The sequence below is a fragment of the Amblyomma maculatum genome, chromosome 9 (genome assembly GCF_055883805.1).
Source record: "Amblyomma maculatum isolate TAMU_Amacu chromosome 9, ASM5588380v1, whole genome shotgun sequence".
Taxonomy (NCBI): Eukaryota; Metazoa; Arthropoda; class Arachnida; order Ixodida; family Ixodidae; genus Amblyomma; species Amblyomma maculatum.
This window is the reverse complement of record NC_139352.1, coordinates 26,644,932-26,670,847: the sequence shown is the minus strand read 5'-3', so window position 1 is coordinate 26,670,847 and position 25,916 is coordinate 26,644,932. Positions and strand designations below refer to the sequence as shown.

The 25,916-nt window shown below is 44.6% G+C and overlaps 1 protein-coding gene across 1 annotated transcript; it reads left to right on the top strand.

Annotated features, from left to right (window-relative positions):
* LOC146178634 (uncharacterized) lies at positions 1-14,378 on the top strand. The gene is made up of 5 exons (XM_084578431.1): positions 1-161; positions 4,263-4,374; positions 8,680-8,813; positions 12,628-12,733; positions 13,756-14,378. Exons 1-5 carry the CDS (start codon positions 80-82, stop codon positions 13,970-13,972), a joined length of 651 nt encoding a protein of 216 aa, XP_084434557.1. The 5' UTR covers positions 1-79; the 3' UTR covers positions 13,973-14,378.
* Positions 14,379-25,916: the final 11,538 nt, after the last annotated feature.

Genomic DNA, 25,916 nt, shown 5'->3' with positions numbered 1-25,916 from the left:
CGAAAGGGGATGGGGTTGGGGCGGATGTAAGGCGTTTTATCGTCGGTGGCAGGCACTCTTGGCTCGTAGGCCAAGCAACATGGAGGCCTTCTTTCACACAAGGAAGCTCGTTTTCGTCCTCGGATTTTTGCCGACAGTTTTTCGGATTGCACTTGCGCAAGGTACAGTGTTATCGTTTCGGCTTGCTCCTTTGCAAAGTACTTCCGCTGGATACTGCGAAGTTTTGTTTATGCTGCGCCTCATCGAGCAGGCTTCCTGGGTCGGAGCAGATTGTCTTTGTAAAACACCCTTTCTTGTTATCTTCCTGTGTCATAAAGAAATGTGTTTGAAAATTTTCGCATAGGAACTTTATCGTGGCAGTGATGCATGTCATCTTCCTGCCCAACGCCAGTTTTAATAACTTAGAAGGGATGAGGTGGGTGAGGTGGGTCGCGGTCGCATCACGAATAAAGGCCGAGAAGAGAGACTTGAACTGAGGAAGTCGCGCCGCTTGGTAATTACAGTGCTCTATGAACTTACTAGTAGCCACAGATACATCATCAGCCGGCAGGTTGGAAAAGGGAAGGGGTGACACACGGCATCATCTCTCAAGGCATTATCTTTCTGCTGCTTTAGCAGGCCCATTTTTACTCTTCTAAGTCTGATAAAAACGTACCATTAGAGAAACGTTTTTCCTTACTAGCAGCCAAAACAAAAAAAAAGAACAATTCACAATTAGCCTCAACGATTGCATTCTTATCTACACTAGGAAATGCCTATTTAGTGGCTGATCTGCCATGTAAGAAAATATGACTTGTTATCTCATTCTGCACCGACTTACAGAGGCTCTGTAACTCATGTTGGTTTTGTTAGGCAATCGTGTAATAGGGTTCGTATGCTTACAAGACGATGGATGCTTAGTTGTGATGTTCGTGCTGAAATGACTGATATTTAAAAAACAACTTGGCGTCTTCAGAGACCGCCATTTCCCGAGGATGTGATTTCATCTGAGAACCCAGTAAATTATTTTTAACTAGTGCTCATAAAATCAGAAACGACAGCACAGTTAACCAAAGAAATTTATTTGATCACTGGTAAAATCTTTATTCCTAGCCAAGCCGGATTTCCCAGCAAAATAAAAGAACGGGTCGCACAAAATGTTTTCAAGATCTAGCCTTCGGTCTCTACTACATCGCTTCTGATGTTCTGCCCCTGCCATAGGGCCAGTTAGAGAGCTTTGATGACGAAATGAAAAGCTGCTATGAAATTGGGAACTCCATGTTTTGAAAATAAAACTGAGAATGTTTATGAGTTGCCCTGTGCAAATTTTCCAGTGTTTTAAAGGTTGCGGTCTCAAAGACTTCGAGACATGTTAGGGCTTACTCAAAATTATTGGATGGTCCTGCCACCTGGCCGTTTCTGCGGCAGTCAACAGCTGAGCCGTATTCGCAGGTGCGTGTTTAGCTCCAGGTATTGCGAGAAGCAATTTTACCTTTCCTTTACCATATGGTGACCTCCGAACGCTAGCGGCGCTTCGTGAAACGTAGATAATAAAATTGCTAGGGCACTATTGTAGAGCTCTAGGTACTATAATTTGCCAGCTTTGTGTTTACGGTTTGTACTGGAGTTCCTGCTCTCGTATTTGGGAAATGCGTCTTTAATGGTAGGTGCTCGGAAATCAATGTGAACTGACTTTTCTGAGACTATTTGTTTTCGCAAAAGAGCAAATAACAATAAACACCGAAAATGAAGAGTTTTTGCGTGCGTGGAGGAGGGGGGATCAGAGTGGTTCTCGAATAATACATTTCTGCTCGGGGGGGGGGGGGGGGGGGGACGAATGGTCGATGATGGGATGGCACTCACTATCCCGTTGTGGCTTTTGTCGAAACGATGTCCAATTAACCTTCAACACTCGATCCCTTTGGAAGCCTGTAGACTTCAGCGGACTGGTTAATCGTCTATATCAATCATGCATGCGCATCACGCGGACACGGTGGTCGTTGTTTACTAGTAGCGTTGTCCTTAAGTGAGGCCATGTCTGTCCAATATTTGGCAACTGGGAGCAGTGAGTCACGGAGGTTAGAAGTGCTGTTGAGTATCGCGTACATTGTCGTAATCCACTCTAACCTATTGCTACAGACAGATTCTTTGCTCGTAGACTCAGTTCCATTGAGCTGATGCATACTTTGGCGGTAGAATCACCCCGGTTTTTAATTAGTGGCTGCCGATTGTAGGAAAGTGACCGACTCTTTATAGTGCTTGGGAAACATGGGTTACGCAGCTTTAATGAAAATGACCTGTCTATCTGCCGTAGCTAGCCGCTTCTGAGCATCATAGCCCACAAATTCCACGCTCGCACTGCTTCTTAAGTAAACTGGAAGGCGTGGTAAATGGTGATGCATATGGCGGATGCCAATGATCAAATCTTCACTGACTCCATAGGCGCAAGTAGACTTGTCAGGTTACCGGCTTCAATAAAAGCTACCGTCGGCTTCGTCAGTTGCTAACACCCTTTGCATCATCCAAACTTTAATTTCGAGTTATTTAGGGCGGCCTCCCAAATCGAAGAGGTCGAGTATGGTTTGCTTTGGTGAGATTAAGTCTGTAGTATCTAACGTCTCAATGCGATTCAGGCTACGAGGGACGCTGTAGTAGAGAGCTCCGTATAATTTAGACCATCTGGTCTTCTTTGACATACGCTGATTACGCACGATACACGGTGTCGGCACTTCTGTTAGGAATGGAGCCGGGTAGCATGTTTGGTACTTTTAGAGCCCTTTCAGGTGTCCAGGTATAACAGGAGGTAAAATGGATAGTTTCAGATATATGTGTTTACAGCTATCACCAGCAAAGGGCATCCGCGAAGCGCAGAAGCTGTGCGGAAGTCATGCGCTTTCGTAATACGCACACCGACACTGCTTGATATATATACTTGTTAGGACCTAGATGTTCGAAATATATTTCTGTGATCACTGCTAAAATGGCCAGCCGAGGAGTACAGCCATCATTACGTGGAAAGAGCGCTATCTTTTGTTTCGTGAAACTCTATTGTTTGCCTAAAATAACATTACTCACGTCCGTGATAAAAACCTTAATTCGAATATAGGGATGAACGAAAAACAAAACACATTACTTCTTTTATTAATTTTTAAGGCGAACAAAAAATTAAAGAGAGGATCTCTTCACACTATGTGTCATCCCGTGTGCTGTGCGATGTCAGTGCACGGTAAATAACCAGAGGTGGTCGAAATTTCTAGAATCTTCCACTACGGTGTCTCTTATAGACTGAGTCGCTTTGGCACGTTACACCCCGTACACAAAACCAAATCAAAATTCACGTCACTGCTGGTCAAATTAGAGGCTGGCATTCGATAGCGATTTGAGCCGATGACGTATGTACCTCCAACTTATGTCGTAGGTAGTAAGTGCAGTTGTTCACCGAGACCTGAGACAGAGACTACGCCTTCGTTTCCTCCAAACCCTAACAACCAAAGAAGTTAAACGCTTTGCAAAAATCTGCTCCATTCTTTCAATACCAGAAATTCTCGGAATGAAAAGGCAGTGTTGAAGATGCTATTATGTACACTCATAAAGCGACGCTTAAGTGTTCTTGTAATTTTACTGCAACTTAGTTTTTACGCAGGAGAAAGAGCAAAAACCAAAACAAAAATAAGTAGAGGTGTCACCCGTGAAAGCATTTTGAAGACCTCAATCTGCTATGATCAGTACAGTTTCGACACGTGGCTCTCAGAGACTAAGACACACCGCAATCTTTTTCAAGTCCTTGATGATGAAGCGCACAAGCGATTCAAAGTCACCATAAGCCACACTTGTTCGAGTCGACTGGCGGAAAACCAGCGTCTCCAGAAGAGGCGTTTTGCTCAGCTATAATGTTCTCACATCTCAGAGGCGAATTTTAAACGTTTGTAGAAAAGAACCCCTAATACAGGTCGAAATATCAGCGGGATTTTTTTTGGCAACAAAACTGCGATGACATGAAATTTTGAGCTGATTCCTAAAGACGCCTCGAACTGCCAACATTCCTAAATGACAATCACGAAGCCTTTCTCTGCGTTGCGGGATTGGAATAGGTTGGCGGGGTATTGCCAATAAAAGTGTTTTTATCGCCAGGAATACCTTGCCATTCAATTATATCTTGCATAAAAATTTCCTGCAGCTGACCTGCAGTGTCTGCATCTGGCTGCATACTTTTTCTAAAAGATTCGCACTTAAAATGCATGTCATTTCCTTTACTGCTTCCCATTTCTTTTTCATCATTACAGAATGCGAGCCCCACAACGTGCGCCAGTGCTACGATCGCTACCGTGATTATTTGTTGAGGCCCAGGGAAATACCAGCACTTGTCAGTGAAGGAGATCTCCTCAAACAGTGCAGGTAATCACCCGCCCAGGGCTTTCCTTTCTAATGTAAAAGCAGACGCGGCTAGAATTCATGTCCGTGGTTCGTTGAACTGACACGGATAAAGCGTTCGCCTGTTTGGGAGTTCTTTTATACCTAAATGTTCTCATAAATGCCTAAGCAAACATGGTCTGCACCAGGCTGAAGCTAGACAACGTTATTAAGAGCGTACAAGCAAGTCACCGAGATTATCTCGAGGTCTGTTTTAATGTCAAAACAGAAGGTTGACGCGCTCTTCAGGCCAATTGCCTGAAAATGGCATTTGGCAAGCGTCCATTGCCCACTTTCTTCAAAAAAGCTTAGCCTGTTGCGCATTGACGATCATTTCCTCGTTAAGAATGCTGATGTCGTCTTGGATTACCTTAAGTGTTCACCGCATAAAACTCTCAGGGCGTTCTTAGTAGACATCAAGGATCCTTTCTATTTTTACCTCTCTTAAAGGCAGCACCTCTTGTAACCAGCACTGTATCGATACATTGTCACGTTAGCAAAAAGGGGTCTGAAGGCCGCAGAGCCAGGAACACAGAGAGCCAGTGTTGGAGTACGCCACAGGCGTCCGGTTCGAACGCGAGACGAGGACGTCGCCGTCTTCTGCTTCTCGTCATGGTTCTTCACACTGACATCATTAGCTTCCCCTTGAGGACGCACTGACCCGATGCTCGAGGCAATTCATGGACTCACAGCGAGGGCGTCCTCGCGTGATAAGGTTTGAGGCGAACGACGCGGACCATCTCTGGGCGTGCGGCACGACTTGATCGTGGGGCCTCGAGAGGAACAACTTCGTAGTTGAGAGTGCCAACGCAGCGCAATCTCGGTAAGGATCGAAGTAGCGACGGAAGAGCTTTTTGCTAAGTCCGTGTAGCCGAATGGAGACTAAACCCAGACAACATCACCCGTCTTATATTCAACCTCGCGGTGCCGCAGGTTGTAGTGTCGCGCATCCCGCACCTGCTGGTCACGGATGCGCAGCTTAGCGAGTTGGCGGGCTTTTTTGGCACGTTTTGAAAACTACGCAACGTCGTCATTTGGGTGGTCGCCGACATGGGGCGGCATGGCGTCGAGTGTTGTAGTGACAATAAACAAGGATAAACGGCGTCATATTTGTCGTTCTTGGATTGCTGTATTATACGCGAACGTTACGTAAGGTAGGACTGCGTCTCACATTTTGTGTTGAATGTCCACATGAAATCATGTCAGCAAGCGTTCTGTTTAAACGTTCGATTATTCCGTTCATTTGGGGATGGTAGGAAGTAGTCCTGCGGTGACTTTTGTGACTTAAGTCAAGAATATGCTGCATAAGCTCAGCAGAAAAAGCAGCACCTCGATTCGTGATCACAAAGAGAGGAGCACCGTTGTGCAGGACGATTTGTAGCAGAAAGAATTTTGAAACTTCAATAGCGGTTCCACTCGGAAGAGCCGCTATCTCCGCATACCATGTCAGGTAGTCGGTGGCGACTATTATCCACTTTTGTCCGGAGATTGAGGCAGGAAATGGTCCGAGCAAATTCATCCTGATCTGTTGAAACTGCTGTGAAGGAGGCTCTATGGGTTTTAGGAAGCCGGCTGACATGACAGGAGGAATCTTTTGGTGCTGACAGTCACGGCAGGTACGGACGTAATTCGTAACGTCATGGCCAGTATTATTTTTGTGTTCTTATCGAATTCTGGCTTGCGTTCTAGTGATTCCAAGGCGACCGGAAGCTGGTTCGCCGTGGCAGGAATGCACAATTTTGTTGGGCAGGTTTGTAGGAACGACGACCAAGTAATGGGGACTGTTGGGGATAAACTTGATTTTTGAAAATCACGTCATCGCGTAGGCAGAAAGAGAGGATAAACATCCCCTGTAAGCTGCACGAACTCTGCCGCTAGCAATTTGCAGGACCCCTTCCTTGTTGACAGCGCGGCCTCAAAATTTGAATTCTTCGTAAGTGAAGTGACATTTGTCGGCCTTTAATGCAAGGCCGCAGAACCTATAGCTTGTAGTACCACCTCGAGGCGATGAATGTGCCTTGCAAAGCTTCGGGCAAAGACGATCACATCGACCAGGTATGCGAGACACGTCTGCCCTTTCAGGTCCACGAGTACGCTGTCCACAAGCATTTGAAAGCTCGCTGGCACGGAGCATAAGCCGACCGCCATAACTTGAATCTCGTACAACCCGTCTGGAGTGATACATTCAGTCTTCTCGTGGTCCCTCTCGTCTACCTCGATTTGCCAATACATGATTTGAGGTTCATGGAAGAAAATACTAGGTGTTGCATAGGCGATCTACAGCGTCGTCGATTCTGGGCAGGGGCAAACGTCCTTCTTAGTAACATTGTTTAAATGTTGGTAGTCAACACAGAACCTTAATGTTCCTTCTTTCTTTTTGCCACGGACGACAGCTGCTGCCCAGGGGCTCTGAGATGGTCGAATGATCTAGCATTTTCTTAACTTGAGTGGGAATTGCGGCACGTGTATTTGCATGAGACACAACAGGTTGACTGTCGGAGTGGTTGTACCGTATCGTCCGAGATAATACAATATTTTACAATGTGTTCTACCGACACGCGGCAGCGACGCCTACGCAGTTCTATAAGGATTGAAGAGGTTCCTCAGGATATCTTGCTCGTTCTACGGTAGTGTCGTGTTGATGCCGTACTTTACGTCGGCGACTTCCTCTTGTTCCTGTCTAGTATAACAAGTTACACTGTGCGCGCATCTAGTTACAGCGATGGCATCAATATATGCGACAGTTGTTCCCGTATTGAGATACCGGTGTTCGTTGCTGAAATTGTTGAGAAGTAAGTCGACTTTGACTTCTTCGAGGGTGACAACAGCCCGAGCAACAGCAATGCTGCAGTCGAAAAGCAAAGGCGGTTTATTCTCGACGACACCTTCAACTCGCAGAGGGTGTGCGCACCGACGGTCAACATTACACTAGAGCGGGGAGGAACAGCTACGTGCTCGTTGAGAATGTGGAGTGGCGCCGGCAGAACACAGTAATCTTCGACGGCATTCTCTGTCGAATACGTAACCGACTTAGATTGCAGGTTGATGACGGCGCCGTTTTCCGTTAGGAAGTCCATACCAAGTATAACCCCTTCAAGCACTGTGTCCAGATATGTGGTCGCGACCCAAATTTCACTATATCTTTGCACGGAGTACGAATTTCCGCCTTTGAATTTGGCACCCGTAACATTTGGACCTGCCCTGTCAAGTGCGTGGCACCATATCTTGTTGCTACAGCAAAATGTGTTTCTAAACAGCAAGTAAAGATGGACGTCGCAGCGTTTTATGGTGGGGCGAATCAGCAGGTTTTAGTTTCGCATGCCTCTTTCTAAGCCGATGCCTAATAATACTATTCATTGTAATAAATGTGTCAATAAGGGAATGTAGATGTTGCATGAAAGATTTTATTATGATCTTAGACATAGAAAAAGTTCTTCAGCGGACTTTCGGAGTTTCGCATGTGGACACGGCGTCTTATTGCTGAAATTGTTAAAGTGTCTGCAGTGCTTCATTATTTCGTGCAAGAGCCCGCGTAATACACTTATTTGCGTGCAGGTTTCACAGTCTTGAAGGCGCAAGGTATTCTCAGAGGAAAACATTTATTCACGCTTAATAATTAGTTATAAAATGCAGAAAATGTAGCAACGTTTTCATTCATGTAGCAGCTTTGAGGTGCCAAGTCTACATATGTGGACGCGAATAAAATATAAATATTTTAGCATAATCATTTATGTTTGAATTCTGCTAGGCCTACTGATCATGCATAGCGCAAAAAAAAATATTCCTTTCAGAAAATTTATTTGGCGCTGAAGGGGATAACGTCTCTGGAGCAATTAGCACAGCAAATGTTGCCAGGAAGTTTCGCCAACGCACTGTGACTCGCGCTGTGCACGTTCCTCTAGGTGTAATCAAATGTCATCCAACAATACGTATCCGTCGGCTGTCCGAAGCTGTCGTAACCTTCTTGAGTGCCGTGACGAATGATCCACAGAGTATGGATTAATGGGCTCCATTATCAACCAAAGCGGTTACGGCAATGCCGTCAACTGAAAGGTCTAAATCGGTCAGTGGTGGCGTCTCGCTGCGGTAATCTCGATGTGTCCGGTGTCGGCTGCGCTGCGTCGAAGAGGTGCGGTGTCGTAGAGAAGCAGTCGAAATACGCAGTTGATCGAGCTCCTAATATACGTACATACGTAGTCATTTTTCAGCCATAGGCAAACGCTGAAATGGACACCTTTCTCTCGCGCAAAGCCCTTCTTTCTGAGAGCAATACTGTTTGTTTCTTTTCAGTGGCATCACAGAAAAGACGTATTGCCATCAGAAGATAGCACTGTGCCCTGAGGAAGTAAAAAGAAACTTCAGCCTTCCAGAAAAAGGTTACGAAGCTCTGCTCGACCTCCTCTGCGACCAAAAGGCTGCCCGAGGTGACATGTGTGCTTTTTCTCCATGTTAAGCTTTTGAGATCATCCGGTCTATCCTTGGATTCCTTTTCTTCTTAGCAAATAATTTGTTGTCCACGACGAGTTATTCGGTGAACTTGTTGTGATCTTCACAGACATTAATATTAGAGGCGTGATCAAAACATATTGTTGGGATCAAGGTGTCGAGTAAGGTTTTGAGAGTGTGCTGAAATCCTCCTATTTCAAACAAGCTATACCTCCGAAGCGCACAAGCGCACAGTGTTTAAACGGTCTTCGGTATTTCTCTATACCGAAGTTAAACTGAAAATTATTAAGTAGTCAAGAAAAGTCTGGAATTTTGACCAAATACCGATTGACACTTGTAAAAGTACTGCATCTAGCACTAGATAAAAATTACTGGCGCATATTATTTTCGCTTTATTTCCCATATACATTAAAGTTACATTTGTGAAACTCGCATAGTGTGACTTGTACTCTGCACGTTACCTGCTGATAGATTAACTAGGGGTTGAAATAATTACCCATGTGAAAACTTTCCCAGGTGCGGGGTTTCCGAATAGGGGATTATCCTCTTCGCTTTCAGGAGTCGCGAACCTTTTGGACATTCGCGTGTTAAGCTTCTCATACCTTCTTATTACTGCCCTTTTTCCACGATATGCTGTAGGACAAAACAAAATAAATACGTAAGCTTTAAATTAGAGCGTGTCACGTACTATTCACCACAATGCACACTCTCTATGCCCTCTACCTGGAAGCCTTCCGGTGATACCTGCCAAGACAGCAGTATGCAAAATAAACTGAAGCCCCGAAACTACATATTGCCTCTTTTGAACCTGCGCTCTTTGCTCCCTCCTCTGGCTCATACTAAAGAGGATGTGTTCGATCAACGTACGTAGTCTGTTGTTCACGAAGTTCGCCTAAAGCCGTACCATGCACCTGATCCGTCTTCTACTTAGCACCGGGACGGTGTTTTCGCCGCCGGCAGTTATGTCAAGGGATAACAACGAGGACAAAGTACTTCGCTCGCGTGTGGAACATGTGAAACTCAAGGACGACGAAGTGTGGGTGGTTTGTGCCGGGCGCCTCTGGCCTGAAGTTGTTCGTGTATGCTGTGGTCAGCTACTTCTTTGTAAATCTCTGTGAATACATCTACTCTCTGTGTGCGTGTATCTACGCTACAATATTGTGCGGCCAAGGCCGTGAAATCTACTGAGAAGTGTTGAAAGTTCGATATCCTAGTCGGCACTGTTTTTTCGTTGACTATAACGTTACGTTATATTAGAGAAAAATAATCTAACTTTTTATTTATTGACACGATGAAGAAAGTGTCAGAGCATTACTGTGAGATCGCTTCGAAAGAACGATAGATAAGTTGTTTCCGTCAATCAACAATTTACGTGACTTTATTTGTTGGCTTTCAAAAAAAATGTAACGCGAAATACAGAAGCAACGATGTGGTAGGGTAGCAAATTCAGCTTTCATAGACGACCGGTAAAGTAACGAAATACGCTTACCTCTGTAACTCTGCCCAGAACAGGGTATGAAACTGAAGTTGTTTCCCAAGTGCACCAGGAACTCTTACCACCATAAAAAGGAAGCGGGCGCCACGTTTTGAGGATGGCAGCTCTCATAGAGCGTCACTATCGGGCGCACTGTGCAAGCGGCGATGACGACGCGTCGCTTGAAAAGAGTAAGACTTCTGGGCTAGTTGGTAAGACATGAATATAGAGAGGCTTAGCGCGGAACAGACGAGGACAAGAGAAGCACACAGGACGAGCGCTAACTTACAACTGAAATTAGAAGGGGATAATGTGCGAACTCGAAGAAAAATATGTGCGCATGCTCTAAAAAGCGCTGAATTTGCATGACTGGAAAGATAAACCAAACTGAACCAAGATAACCTAAGGCCATCCAAAGGCAGATAAAACAGAAAAATATAGAAGAAATATACCGGAAGCAAACAAAGGAACTTACACAGCGCTTAAAAACGAAGCTTCCTTTTTCAAGAGAACAACCGACTTCACTTACGCACTTATCGGTCCCTAATCTATAGATAGGCAGGTTGTTGCCTAGGCAGGTTGTTGGATTGGGACGATTCAAACGATGCAGCATGTTCCCTTAAGCGCTCATTAGTACATCGGCCAGTCTGGCTTATATAGACGCGGCCACAGCTTAGAGGGACTTCATACACAGCAACTACTTTAGAAGCAACGAACTTAGTTACATGTTTCACACTACATGCCGGTTTCCTGGGGCTTTGGCTCTTCAGAGCGCAAAGACTAGACAGTTTTCGAGGTGCCGTGAAAGGAACGCCTACATCAACATATGTGCTTATGCTCTATAGCATATTTTTCCTCGAGTTGTTACATTATCCCCTTCCAATTTCAGCTGTAAGTTAGCGCTCGTCCTGTGTGCCTCTCTTGTCATCCTCTGTTCCGCGCTGAGCCTCCCAGTAATCACGACGCGTCGCGTTTTGAAGTGACACGACGTAATCTCATAAGGCGGCCTAGTCGTTCAATGAAGTCCGAACGCTCGAAGCTATATAAAAATCTCAGCTTTAAATAATTACGCTGTTGGCGAGACCCTCTCTTTGCGAAGGCAAATTACATCTTCATACTGTTCTGCTCACTCCCATTTTTACACCGTATTTGCGACAGCCTCTGGTACATACCTTGTCCACACCGCAAAACGCCAAACCCCATCCGGGACAGCGTTTCACAGAAATGTGAACCTCGTCACTTCGCTGGCGATCTTGGAGCGTAAATATTACTACTCTATCACGTGGTTGATATTGTGTTTTATGGGGTTTTTTTTAGATGGGCAATAATTGAAAGTACGTAAATCGCAGCAGTACGAAAACAACGTGTAGATAATATGCACAGATGTGCCTAAGAGTGGGTAAGTGGGTGCGCACATGCGTGCGTGACGGTTACGCTCTGTCCACAATCACTCTTTTGCCCACACTTTTATCCGCGCCATCATGAGCCAAGAAAAGCTTTCATCTTCTTACAGCTCCTGCATTACGTCCCGTAAGCACGGACGATCAGAAACGTCATGACATATTGTAATGGAAGACCTTGCACAGGGCGCTACACCGTGAACAGTGAACAGAACGTTCGGCGATCAGTCGTAGAGCTTGTGTCAGCACACGCGCGAGCGTCGGAACGAGCGTTGTCGTCGTCGTCTTTTCTGACCGTCAGACATTGAACATGGTCGTCGTCGTTCTCTTCAGCATCAGGCACTGAACATTTCAGAGCCGAATACCTGCCTTAGAACATTATAAACTTCGAAAAAGCGTAAACTAAGTTTACTTGCAAAAATGAGTGGATGGTCTCTTGTTAAGTTTCACAAAACAATTTGAAACACAAAGCTATCTGTCGGACACGCAGGTGGACTAGACCATGGCGGCCAGCGCATACAGGCTGGAATAGGTTATCAAGTCTCATATATTCAAAAGACGAATCCGACATAAAATACAGAATGCTGTGCGGAAAAGCTAGTAATAATAAATAAATACTACGTGAAATGAAATTTAATGAACACTATGTTAGAATAGCGGCAATATCATTATGCTGTCATGTACTGGCCAGCGAAACTCGACTGTTCACTCCACCGCGGCTTGGAAATCCTAACTCGACTCTGTAGCTCATCGTGTTCATTTTTTCTTGGAGTCTAGCTGGTTTTAAAAAAAAAAACCGAAATAATAAGTTTATGCTTAGACTAAAGCTCTTATTTTTACCCAATAAATATATGTTCGTTTTTCACTTCAACATGTCACGATAAGTTCCTGCCGTCATATACCTACCTGCTATTCCAGACTACTACACGGCCTTACGGTGTCAAAATGATCTGAAGGCGATCACTTGCGATGAAAAGCACAGGGAAAGCTCACCGCATGATTACATGCAAGATCCCAGCTGTGGGTAAGTACCTATGGCATCTAAAGCCGTTTCATAATTATGTCCACAAATTCAGTGACGGTTAGTCATGTGGTTGTGTTTGTGTTCATTACCTGATTATTTTACTATTTTGGTGCACCACTTCATATTATTGGTCTTCAAGTCTTTATGTTCTAAGAAAATATTTAGGTATGATAGATTTTGCTTCCGTTTTGCATTCTCTATTGTCTTCTTTTTATTCTTGTGAACAGTCGTTTTCTAGTGTAATGTACTTTTATTCAATTAATTACTGCCTGCGCTGCTTCGATGCCAGTTTTAGTGGGGGCATCGTAGTGTGATTCCTTTATTGACCTATGTCCAATTGCTCATCGCGATGTGGCGCAACTCGTACTTGACAAGGAATTACGTCTTAGCTCGAACATTTAGAACAGCCACCGAGCGGTCCTTCCCAACAAAGCGCTTAGCGAAGGCGACCTGAGAAATTATGTTTGCCAAGATCAAGCTTTTTGTTGCTGGTGGTGGCCTGTAGCTGTGTTCGTCGGTATTTGTAAATTTTTTTCTGTCAAAATTTCATCCGGCCGGCACTGAAAACGAGAAATATACCTATCGCCTTTCAAAAAAGACAGCATCAAGTGCATAGCAAATCCAACTGTACAAGTCCTTCCCTTTGGGCAGATAACTTTACAAAATCCCGCTTTGGTGCAAGGTGTCTTCCGATGAGATTGCGAGCCAGTGCGGCATGTAGGAGTCGTTCGCTACATTTTGTAACAAAACTGAGGACAGTATATTGCTAGAAAACAATACGCACAAGTTATTAAAAGGAAAATAACGAGACCTGTTATATTTGCGGCGATGACGACTCATGTTAAAGCCTGTTTTGAATACATGCATTCGTTTATACTCATTATGTATCCGTATACTGTCCTGCCTGTCCTTGACGCGCCTGTTTCTTTTACCTTCGGCATTATTTACAATGCCTGCTTTCGCTTGCTGCACTATGCGATATATGATGCGTATTATACATTATATTCTAATTACATTTTCAGGCTTGCGAAAGCCGCAATGACTTGCTACGAGAGTTCATTTACATCTGACTGTGATTTGCCGCTGAAATCGGCCAAGTCGGTGTTCTTCAGGGGTGAACATGCTCTCCTGTTGCTCGCCGACTGCAGCGGATCAGCGAAGGCGCGATTGGCTCCGGGGCAGCTCCTTCTTGCGGCCGCGGCTGTCATCTTGTTTCGATGGAGCAGCGCTTTGTGGTGATGAAATCTTAACAATAATTATTAAAAGCCTCCTGCATTTTCACACCGAAATATGCAATGTTGATCCTGTTTTTCACACTAGGATGCCTCGCCCAAATTTTTTTCTGGGACTGAATGCCACTCTCCTCTGTCAGCAACAGTGTTTCTTTCCTTTTCCTTATTAGCTTCCAATCTCCCTCTTAGCACAACAAATTTTTTGTCTCGTTGTTTGTGCCGAAGCCTGCGAAAGTCTTCATTTAACGAAAATGTTCTTCCATTGGGCAGGTTACACAGATGTGACAGTTTTGACACAGCTGTTGGCATTCCTTCGGTGTGCAATTAGCAACAACGTCCCTGTACCCGTTTGAAAACAAGCAATCCTAATGGTGATGTGAAAAATAAAATGGCCAACTTGGCGAAAACTTTAATGTTCGCGCCAATTTTTGTGATATCTTGTTCCGCTTGTCTCTTGACAGAAGCTTATAGAGGATTATGTCGCGAAAACTTATTAAGTGTTTTCTTATGCGCAGTCGTCGAAAATCGAGACCGAATCAAGCTTGTAATGGTGCCGGCACATCGCTATGTACTCCGAGATCTTAGTTCAGTTCAGGCGTTCAGTCGTGTCCGACTCTTCGTGACCCTATGGACCATGTCATGCCACGCTTTCCGGTCTCTCACCATTTTCCTAACATCACATAACTTCATCTGCAGCCCCTCGAGGATGCCATCTAACCATCGCGTTCGCTGCCTACCCCTTCTCCGGCGACCCTCAACCTTTCCCAACATCAAATCTTTCTCCAGCGACTCCTCTCTTCTCATCAGATGACCAAAGTAGCTGAGCTTTAACTTTAGAATTCGACCCTCCAATGAGCAGTCAGGGTTTATGGTCGACAATATCGACTGATTCTATCGATTGAATATCGACTGAATATCGACCATTCACTCCGAGATCTTATTAATACCGTAAATAGGAAGGATAGATGCTTCCGATGTAAGAAATGCCGACTCCCTGTCACCAAAAGCTGGAGAAAGCAATGCGATCGAAAAGGCTGTAATTAGCTCTACATTCGGCTGCTTCAATAGAGCGACATTCGTTGATTGTTTTGATTGCCTGAGGCATACCCAGCGCGCTCGTTCATGTATGCACACCAAGTGTCGGACGGATGTTTGTGCGCGGGGGGGGGGGGGGGGGGGGGGGGCGTCTGCGTGCGTGTCTTCGAAGTGCATGCGTGCTTGAAGTGAGCAGCGCGGCCCATATACAGTAGTAAATAAAATTTTGCTAGTGGCTAGAGCACCGCCTTAAAAGTGGTTTGGCGTTACTAGGCGGCGCTGTGATAGCGCCGAGTTTACGCTGGGTAATGACTAGGCGCATGCGCGTCATATGTTCGCTTGAATGACTGCCTAAGCGCTTGTTTCTTGGAGACGAGACATTTTTTCGAACTTTGGGACTGGTGGACGCTGTTGGCTGCTTGCGCTCACCGACAGCCGTATGGCACTCAAGCTCGATACACGGTCAATGACTGCCTTGACGGCACATATTTACGGGCACGTCGTCTTTTATTGCATCTTTCAGAAATGTTGCAGTCTTGCTTTTTCATTTTGTCTCTCTCGGCTCTTAGTTGTGCATTCGGGCATGCGAGGAAGGACTTCTTGCAGCAGCGATGGGGATTTTGACGAAATTGTTCTGTTTCTCCGTCTCCGTTGCTGCAGGTGGTGCCGTGCAAAATGTACAGGGGTACAGGGTAAGATGGAGTCCAACGACAGACTCCCTCCGCAGTCAAACATTTCCATGTTGCTCCGCATAGCCTGTGAACAGCTTCTCTCTGCTATCGCGGCGCTGCTATCACATACGCGCTGCACGCCGGTGGCGAGAAAATGCGCTGAAATGGAGTCCAGCCAACCTTACCTAGACTACTACAAGACCTGTGCAAGGTTATGTGACGTCAACGTAGTGAGATCATTCTGAATGTCGGCTTCACCCTACGTGGTCAAGTTTATTTATTTTTTTATTTAACGCTGCTGTTGGAGCTACTACTTGAATTTTTAGTTCTAGCGATGCAGAGAGCTATACTTGTGTTACCTGCGTTATCTAATATTGGCTGTCTTTTGAAGTATATGAGAAGTTTGATAGAATCTACCTGGCATTTGTTTCAATGGCTGAAATGACGTTTCGAGGAAATTTTCACCTTCAATCAGAGTTACTTGAATACACATATACATGCACAAAATTCACCTCAGAACACATTTTTTGATAGATGAATAGATAAAGATGAGAATGGTACGCAGAGATATTATTCAGAACGGTGGTCCGGTTGCCTACCCTTCAATGAGGAAGAGCAATGAGGAGAATAAAAAGGGGAAGAGAGGCTAGAAATACAGTCACAATTTGTCACTAAAACCAATAGCAGTAACAAAACAGTGCCTAATGTATTCAGGGAAATCGGACCGTGGATCGCATCCTCTGTTACAAGGAGAAGGTCGAGGCCGTTCAGAGCACGTCACAGCGTTTGTCTTTCGCTCGAAAAAACAGGGTACTAACACAAGGGATGATCGATCGTCTCTTCGAACTCACAGCTTTCACAAGCTGTGCGGTTGGCCATCCCCTTGAGGACCACATTGGTATGTAAATGCAACACAAAGCCATACATGGTACAACAATGTTCCTTCTCAATGCGCTATCTTATGTGGAAGGCGAAGACGCAGTCCAGAGTCTAATGCCGAAGCGACAGCTGCAAAAAACTTATTCCTCGATGAAAGTGTCAGCTCCTGCACCAAAGAGCGGCGGCCACACGTTTCGTCAACTCTCGATACAGAGATAATTCAAATCCGTCGTTGTGTGCAGAATGGGAAGCCTGTGTTGTGTACAGAACGGGCAGCCGGACAGAACAGTTTGGAAATGGACGACTTAGGTCAGTGCTACCGTGTCCTTTATGAAAGAAACCAATGAACCGGCTTTCCCAAGCGGGTGTAAAGGATAACGTCGGCAAATGGATGTAGCTTGACGAGTAGCTCATGATCTTGAGATTGACTCGTTTGGTAAACCACAACAGTGGTTTCACTCGAGGCGTATCGCAATAGCGGTTGGAATCCCCTGACATCGGGCTAGGCTTCGCATATTGGCTAGGATTTCCCAGCCGACATCGGACCACTTACTGCGTAGAATTCCACCATCCTTCGTGAGCTAGCCTCCCCAACTGGACTACCAGAGGGGCCCCACGCTGGGCGCCATTTGTGCGGTTCTCACGGGGCTCGGGCTCTGCTCTCATAGCAGAGCGAATCACCGCTGGCTCTGACTACATCCGTGGCAGGGAAGAACAAAACACCGAGGCACAGCCTGCGGGACAAGCTGTTTATTGGGAGTGCCAAATTTTTATCCTCGGTCATAGTAGCATCCGCGTGCTCCGGCTTCGCGGCGTCGTCTCTCCGGATGCAGATGGTTTCCGCCAAGATGAGAGAGAAGGGTTTATAGTTACATGTGCTCCAGTCTGTGCTTGCTACATATCTGTGAAAGCAAAGCTGTGAAATGTCGCGGAATACAGATTACAGCAACGGCAGGAAACCATCGGCATTGTTGGACTCAGTGAACGCCGTCATCTTAGACCATGTGTATGTATCTTTGCAGCCTGTCATTGCTCCATATTTGGTTCTATATAATCTCCTACCAGTCTCAAATGTTCTCTTTTCGTTCTTCTCTGTTCTCCTCGAAACAACTGCGCGAAGCGTGACATCAAGAACTAGGCGAATTTTCCTCAGTCTTACGTGCAAGCGAGTGCGTGGATTTATTTGCTGGCTGCGATATGAACAGCATTTGCGCTGAAAATTCAGAAGCCGTGCATAACAGGTGTGTGTGTGCCACCAATGCGCGACAGAACACTGCAGGTAGCCATTCGCGGAAAGTGTCTTGACTACGCGGCGCGCCGCAATATATTAGTACCAAGATACTACGCTCGCGGCTTTGTACATATATTTCGGACAGCCTCTGTTCTGGGTGCAGGAACCCATGCTCACTCAGTTTTTGTATTCTGTGAAGAGTTGGGCGGTTTTTTTGTTTTCACATGTACAAACGATGTTTCGAAAACTGTCCGTGCGGTCTGTGCACGCGAATTTTACATCGGGTGGACCTTATGCGCGTGATGCCGCTTGATAATTAGGCTATAATTTCTTCATAATGAACCCCCTCTTTTATAATGGTTAACATCGTTTTGAGGAATTGAAAGCCGTGAACAGCGCAAGTGAGCCCCGTTTTCTTAAATGACGCCCCCCTCCTGAGCACGCGTCTTCAGGCGAAGGAGTTGACAGGAAGGGGCGACAATAGGAGAGCGGGAGGGCACGGCGGGTTGGGGGGGGGGGGGGGTGGGGGGGGAGGGGGGGGGTTGTACCGGACCGGTTTCGCCACCGAGCGCAGCCGCGCTTAGAAGGCGGAAGAAAATAACAAAACAAGCAAAAAGGCGCACAAGCCTTGTGTGCACTGCGCCCCGGTCCCTGCAAAATAAACAACGTGCACGCGGGACACACTGTACAAAAAATAGATTTCTGGTATGAGACGACCATATCGTCCGAAATAGTGCACATAATAGCCATCGTACAAAAGTTATGAAACCGAAGCAGCGATCCACGTATTCTAATTCTTTAAGAAATCATTTGGGATTAGAAAAAGCAGCTTAATCAGATGTGTATGGTTCTTTAATGAACGATAGGAATAACAGACGGTTGAATAGTTACAGTAATGGCGTGTTCTGCTGAATTCTTTACGGCCGTGACCGCAATAGATATTACTCATATTGCTCTTAGCTTTAAGCTCTGGCATTGACAACCCCATTCCAAGAACCGGCCACCACTACAGCACTGATGATGTCATTCATTCCAAGGTACGACATGACGCCATCAATAATTACAACGCATGATACATGCTAGACCACGAATGACATCAACAATAATTAAGGCATTCGTATCAGTATTAAGTGTTAAGTATTAAGGCGTTCCATTGTTAAGGCATTCGCCTTGCTGGAAACATTGACATACTCTAAGAAATCTGAGAACCTTTTGCAGCAGTAATAAACAGTTATAATGGACGCAATAAATATCACGGATTTATTCCGACTCGTAACTTTCATCTTTCTTCTAGGAAAGCGCGAACTCTAAATAGATAACTCCGCTTCTCGGTTGTTGGATCACTACTTATGCATTATGAAAAGCGTCCACTGTGGCGAATACACATGTTTAGCGCCTTCTAACAGCCGTAATAAATCTAAATGGTTTCATCAAAAACATTTTTAAACAATATTTTATTTCCCTACCATTCCTTGCTGCATTGTCATTATTTCGAGAGTTTCAGATGGTGTAAAGAATCAGGCGACTGTTTACTTTTTGCAACCCAGTTCTCTAAATTACCAATACGATACATGTGGATAGAAAAGGTTAGACCGTCTTCTGGAACAATTCTGCCCAGCAGCTAAAGTAGGCGCAGAAAAGCATTGCACATTTTTTTCTTGTGATAGATCTTTCGCGCTCAGTTGCCAAAGTTGCGAAGTATGATAACGGTGTTAGTATCACTCATAGAACTATTTTTGAAAAACGCCTGAGTAACTTCGCAATGTAGCCTTGCTGCTAAGCACATTGTTTCCTAGAATGTAAGATCAGATGAAATTGAAAATGGTGATGTCATTTAATCAGTGCTATTAGGGTGGAGCGGGAGACAGCATAATGGCTCGCCTATTGATGACCTTCGGCTTGTGTACGCTTTGCTACTCGCTTAGTCGCTAATTAGTTATTGTGTGCTTGTTTGTACATTCATACTCATGTATAGCATAAAGGCATAAGTTATAAATTGTGTGCAAGAAAAACCACATAGCTAAAATACCCCACTTTAACCAATTCTGCAACGTGCCTGCAGGGCCAAGGGATAAGCCGTGGGACTCGTGATTCAAGAGTGCCGGTGGTCTCAGGTCTTATTGAGAACGGGATTGTACTTTTTCGCAACGTACGTGACCCGTAATGTACCTCTTCTCATAGTCCTGCTTGAAAGTTTTCACTAGCATTACCGAAACTAGGTTTCCAGCAGAACGGGGATCTTTAAAGCTACCGGCATAAAAATATTACCGCAGCTTCAGTTTCGCATTTGAAAGCATAGCTTGAGTGCATTCTTGACCCCGTTTTGAAAGCGAAATTTCTAGGTAGCTTTCCATTGTGAATCCACGCGTAAAGTTGCTGCTGTGGCGTCTCATGTTTATACAGCATAAGCAAAGGCTAATATCGGGAATGAGGTGGGATTGTATTGACAGTCTCGGTTTATAACGGACCTATTTTGCCAATAGATCCCGAATATACGCAATGCCGCTCTCTCACAGTTCGAGTGATAGCCCTACTAGACCTTTCTATTCACAATATTGACATTATCACTCAAATGCATATCCACTGTTGACCCATTTGTCGTCTGTTCCATCAATATTGACATTGCCCCTGCATGACCCTTCCACCCACCGACCCGATTGTCAAGTGTTCTGCCCATATGGGCAGTACTATAGCATACCACTGCCCACAATAGCCCTTTTGTGCTGCTTCCTCCATATTGGCTATACAATTTTCCGATGTTCTCTTCACTAATGCGCATGCAATAATTGTGTAAGCAATACAAAATTTTACATATGAGATTTTAGTGGAAAGTAATATGTATTACGTGATGCATGTGTAATTACTTGGCAGGGATAATTATTTAGCTGCCGCATAACAAACAAAGCGGAAGTAACCAGACTAAGTGAGAACTGAGCTGTAAAATACTAATACGGTATGTTTTGGCTAATCAATCAGTTAACCATGCCGGGCTGAAGAGGGCCGTAGAAAATGGATCGATTGTAGCTTAGAGAAAATTCTATTCTTTGTCAGAGATGGACCAGGCGCGGTGCTTCTAGAATGGTGCCTGCCTGATTTCTGGGAATAAATGCGCTCTTATGCGTAAGTAGTCAAATGGCATACTTCTCAAGGCATTTTGTACGATTTGCCTTCAGTCATGCGCCACCTGGCATGTGGCAATATATATATATATATATATATATATATATATATACCGACTGAAAATTTGGTTCTATGATCACTGATGTCTATCTGCTGTAACCACTAACTCTCCATAGCATTTATTCGCAATGAACGGATTGATTTTTGGTAGCATAGAATATTTACTTTATTTAGCATCTTTCGGAAGTCCTTGCAATGCACCTTAATTCGTTGAAACTGTTTTACATGGGGCAATATAAGCTATTACGAGCTCATGAAGAATATGTCTTAATATCGCATCCCATGGAGCATGCGCACCAGCACCTTCGGAACCGCGCTTTTTTATGGTGGCTTCATCCAGCGAAATGCAATTTTATGGCCCCCAAATCAACCCTTTTATGTCACAAGTGAAGTTTCACAACTATGAAAGCTTCGCGCACAAAACATACAGCACGCAGTGATGGAGAATTATCATTTTGTGCTATTAGCAACAAGACGAATCTACGAAGACAAACAGTAGAGTGGCAAAATGTTCTGTAAAGCATCTACCTAGGACTCGCACAAGTGTTCGTGAATTGTGAAACGTCATTGCCAGACCAGTGATGCCCGAGATCTCAAAAATAAGTCGGTATTGTTACAAGGACTGCTCAAGTGGCACGACCCTTTGTAGGACTGTGACACAAGGAAGCGGCCTGCCTGTTTTCATGCAAGGTCGGCCACCACCACTGACGGGAGGCAGGGCGAAAGTTAACTTAATTCCAATCACATAATTATCCTCCAAGGACCACATCTTCCGAAAGCAGCGCCTGGGGGCAGCAAAAAGGACTAAATACCGACCGTGAATATGGACCGGCCTCGCCCGTGCAGCAGCCCAAGCGCCAGTGTTACACGATCAGCTCTGTCCTGCTCCGCGACGATGCAGCTTCTACATGTGCCATCTCAAATATCGTATTTTCTGTATGAGCAATGTGAAGCGACATCAAAAAGCAATAAGCTAAAGCGCCAGCACAAATCATTTCGTGATTACTGACGTCTGCTGCAGTAAAAACATTGACAACGTTAAGGTGTCTAACGAGCAGCGAGGAGGTAATGTCTCCTTCCGAGGGATCACCGTTTTCTAATCCGCTAGTCGGTAGTCATTCAGCACTTCTTCGCGGTGCACGGTTCCCGCCATGCTCGTGTAACACTGAAGCCGACTATGCAATACATATTAAATGCTGCTTAGACAAATGCAGCCTTCATATCTGCTGCCCCTGGCGCCACAGGTAGCGCAAATGAGTTTTCGCACAGCTCTCACCCCCATGTGCACATGCTGGCTTGTGGGTTGGTAAAAAATATTCTACTTGAAATCAAAATGACTTGGACAGGACATGTAGTCCGATTGTCTCTAAGGGTTACAAAATTGATTCAAAGTGAAGAAAAGCTTAACGGGCGGCGACAGAAAATTAGGTTGGAGAAAAAGGTGAGAATGTTGCTGGTGTAAAGTGGACGCAGCATGCACAAAACCCGTCGACTGGAGGATTACGGGAGAGGCAATTGCCCTTCACTGCATGTACTTTTGCTGAGAGTGGTTATATATTGTATCACAGAGTTGATATATTTCTCTTGCTGTGAAAGGTATTCTTGCTTTAATTGTTAGAAATATCATGCGCCTTCTTTCTCTGCCAGCTGGTAAACCAGGCGGCAATATATACCTTCCATTTTAGATGCATGGTATTTATGCAAGATGTGCGGTGCACAACAATCAAGAGGCGCAAAGTGAGGTCATGGCATTGGTCCGGTTTGTTTAGATTTGGTGGTTTCGCGGAGCTTATACACAATATTTTAATTTAAACACGATCATAAAACGTACTGGCAGATCTGCAATAGGAATGTGATATAGATCCCCCTTCTTTGTGTGAGGAACCGTAAAACATGTTCAGGGATAGAAAAGCTTTCTCTTAGGTGGTTTAAGAAAGGTATGCCACTAAAATCGCTGTTTTTACAGGTAGTTCAGTTTATTCACGAGTAATGTATATTCTCTGTTTAAGCATTTTGTTGGTGAGAACTAAGAATTCGATGTTTTGCATACAGAAAGCTGGAATATAGTGGGCTTGACCAACACCACCGAGATTACTACAAGGCTTGTGCAAGGTTATGTGGCGTCATTGCAGTGAGATCATCCTGGAAGTCGGCTTTATCCTACGCGGCCGCGTTATTTTTATTATTCTTTGCTGCTCTTGGGCGTACCTCTTGAAATACTTAGTTCTAGTGATGCAGAGAGTTATACTTGTGTTACCTGTGATATCTACTCTTTTGAGAGTATGAGAAGTTTGATACAATCCACCTGGCATTTGTTTCAGTGGCAGAAATGAAGTTGCACAGAAAATTTCACCTTCATTGAGAGGTAATTGAATAAACATTAAGAAAGGCACAAACTTCATCTGAGAGGACATTTATAGATATATGGATAGATAAAGGTGAGAATGGCAGGCAGAGATATTACTCAGAACGGTGTTCTGATTGCCTACCCTGCAATAAGGAAGAGGAATGAGGAGAGCAAAAAGGGGAAGAGAGGCTAGAAACGCAGTCGTAGTTTGTTATTCAAGCAAATAGCAATAACAAAACAGCGTCTTGTCTTAGGAGAAGTCGGACCTAGGATCTTATCCTCTGTTAAATGGCATAGATCGAAGCTATTTAAAGCAGAACATAGCGTTTGTCTTTTACTAGAGAAAACAGGGCACTAACACTAGAGATGCTAGATTGTCTCTTCGCAGCCACATCGTTCACAAGCAGGGCTGTCAGCCATCCCCGTCAGGAGAGCATTGGTTTGTAAAAGTAACACAGAGCCATAGACGGCAGAACAGTGTTCCTTCGAGAATCGCTTTGTGAAGTGCAGCTGACGCGACAAACACAAATGCAACGTTACGAAATCGATGATTTTAAGGTGGTAACATAAAATAGAACAAACGCCCGCACCTCCGAGAGGTTAACGAAAATCTCGCTCCACGAAAACAGGAAATTATAGACAAATGAAAAAACAGACTGCATAGAAATATCTGGACACGCACTTGTATAACAGCCGGTCAATGTAAGAGTAACTGAAACATCTTAGCTTTCGCATGCATTCATACGCAAAAGATCGCGTCATAGGCGCGCGCTAGCGAAAGGACTGGACATCATAACGTGGCTAGAGGTAGACATTTAATCCGACACCTTATAAATATTTAACATTATCAGTGACGCATATGATCCGCCTTGAGCGGTATGACGCAAAGCTTTTAATGAATGCCCGGGAGTCCTCTCGCGAAAATACTTTCGTGTATCTACTCTTTGTCACTCACTCGTAACCATTTTTTTCACATGCAGTGAAACAATGCTACTCACAGGACTAAGGAAATGACACAGCTAATTCCACTCTCACGATGGTTTAACTGGCGTGTATGTAATTCATATATTTAAAATTAAATAATGTCATAAGCTGCCACGCTTTTCAACATCCCGCTAGCATTAGTACAAGTAAACACTTTACCCCGGCCGTACGAGGGCAAAAGTGTAGTTGTTCGGCTTTGGCATTCGATTCCCATTCCAACATTGAATCTCAAAAGAAGAACGTAAGGTCGGTGGTCCTGCCAGCCAAGAACTGTTCACACATGGCTTGTAGAGGCACGCTTCTATTTGCTCATAATGCCACCTATTGCCACCGATGCCACATATTGTTAATAAAGGAGCATTCAACGTTGCCTCGTTTTGAAAATACTGAAGAACTCTAAATTACATTATCTTGCCGCGAAACCTTCAAAACTGTATTTGTCGTTTTTCAGCAGCCGTCGGCATGCAGCCGTATCACTGTGTTTCCGGCGCGCGTATCAATTCTGTATTCTTTGTTTGTTAATGCTCGATGTCGCGAGACGCACCTTTATCAGTTTCTTGGTCGCGAAAGATGCGCGAGATCTGTCTCGAAGATTTCGGCCACTCGCTTATGGTTCTACAATGATCGAGGTTGTGCTAGTGACAGTTTGTGATGTTATCTAGATGGTTCTGAGCAGCCTTTGCATTGAGCGTTCATGTGCGCGACAGCATTCTTAGTTCGACGATCGACGAGCACGTGCGTTGCTACCGTCACCGCTCAGTTGCTATGTTCCTTTGCGGGTGCAAGTGAGCCCAATAAAGAGTTGATTTCAGTACCATCACACCTGTGCCTTCTTTTGGTTTGTATGGCCTTGTCACCACTACGTGACAATATGAGGCGATTTGAAATTACAAGAACCGCGTTCTTAGCCGCAGTGCGCGGCCACGCACAATAAAATATCACACATTGCCGCACAAACGTACGCAGTTCACGATGCACGTACACAATGCATACCCCATCGAGGCTACATTGTTAAATGCCTTTTAATTTCTGAAATCGTCTGGCGTCTGGAAGAGATTTCCTTTCTCCACATTTTACTAACCTCTATGCCAGGGCTTCGCTTGCTCTTCCATGAAAAAACTTGCAGCAGGCGCCTAGTCATTTGGATTTTCCCTCCGATAACATCCTCACGCGGCAGCATAAATACTTAACCAGAAGCTTGTGGACTCAATGCTCGAGCTAATTATTCAAACTTCTTGTAAAGGTATCAAATTTTGTGACGTAATATTTGAATTCCCGGCAGCGGTATAGAATACTTACGAATGAATGAAAGCGCTACATATTACACTTCCCTCATATGCAACAAATCATTTTAATATAAGGCCTGCTGCAATCTGCGGATTTTTTTTATTGAACACTAATTTCCTTTTCCGCACTACCTCACGCATCTTGAAGAGTATATATAGCTCGCTCCTTACCGGTGAATATATATATACTTCTAATGCGTTTTATTATAATTGTGACCGTTCGCAATTATTTTATTGAACGGTGACTTTAATAGATTCATTTCATATAGTCTATTAGGAAGACAAGAAATAACGGGAACACGCAATGAAGAGTTGAAATTTTATTTATACTGCCTGTC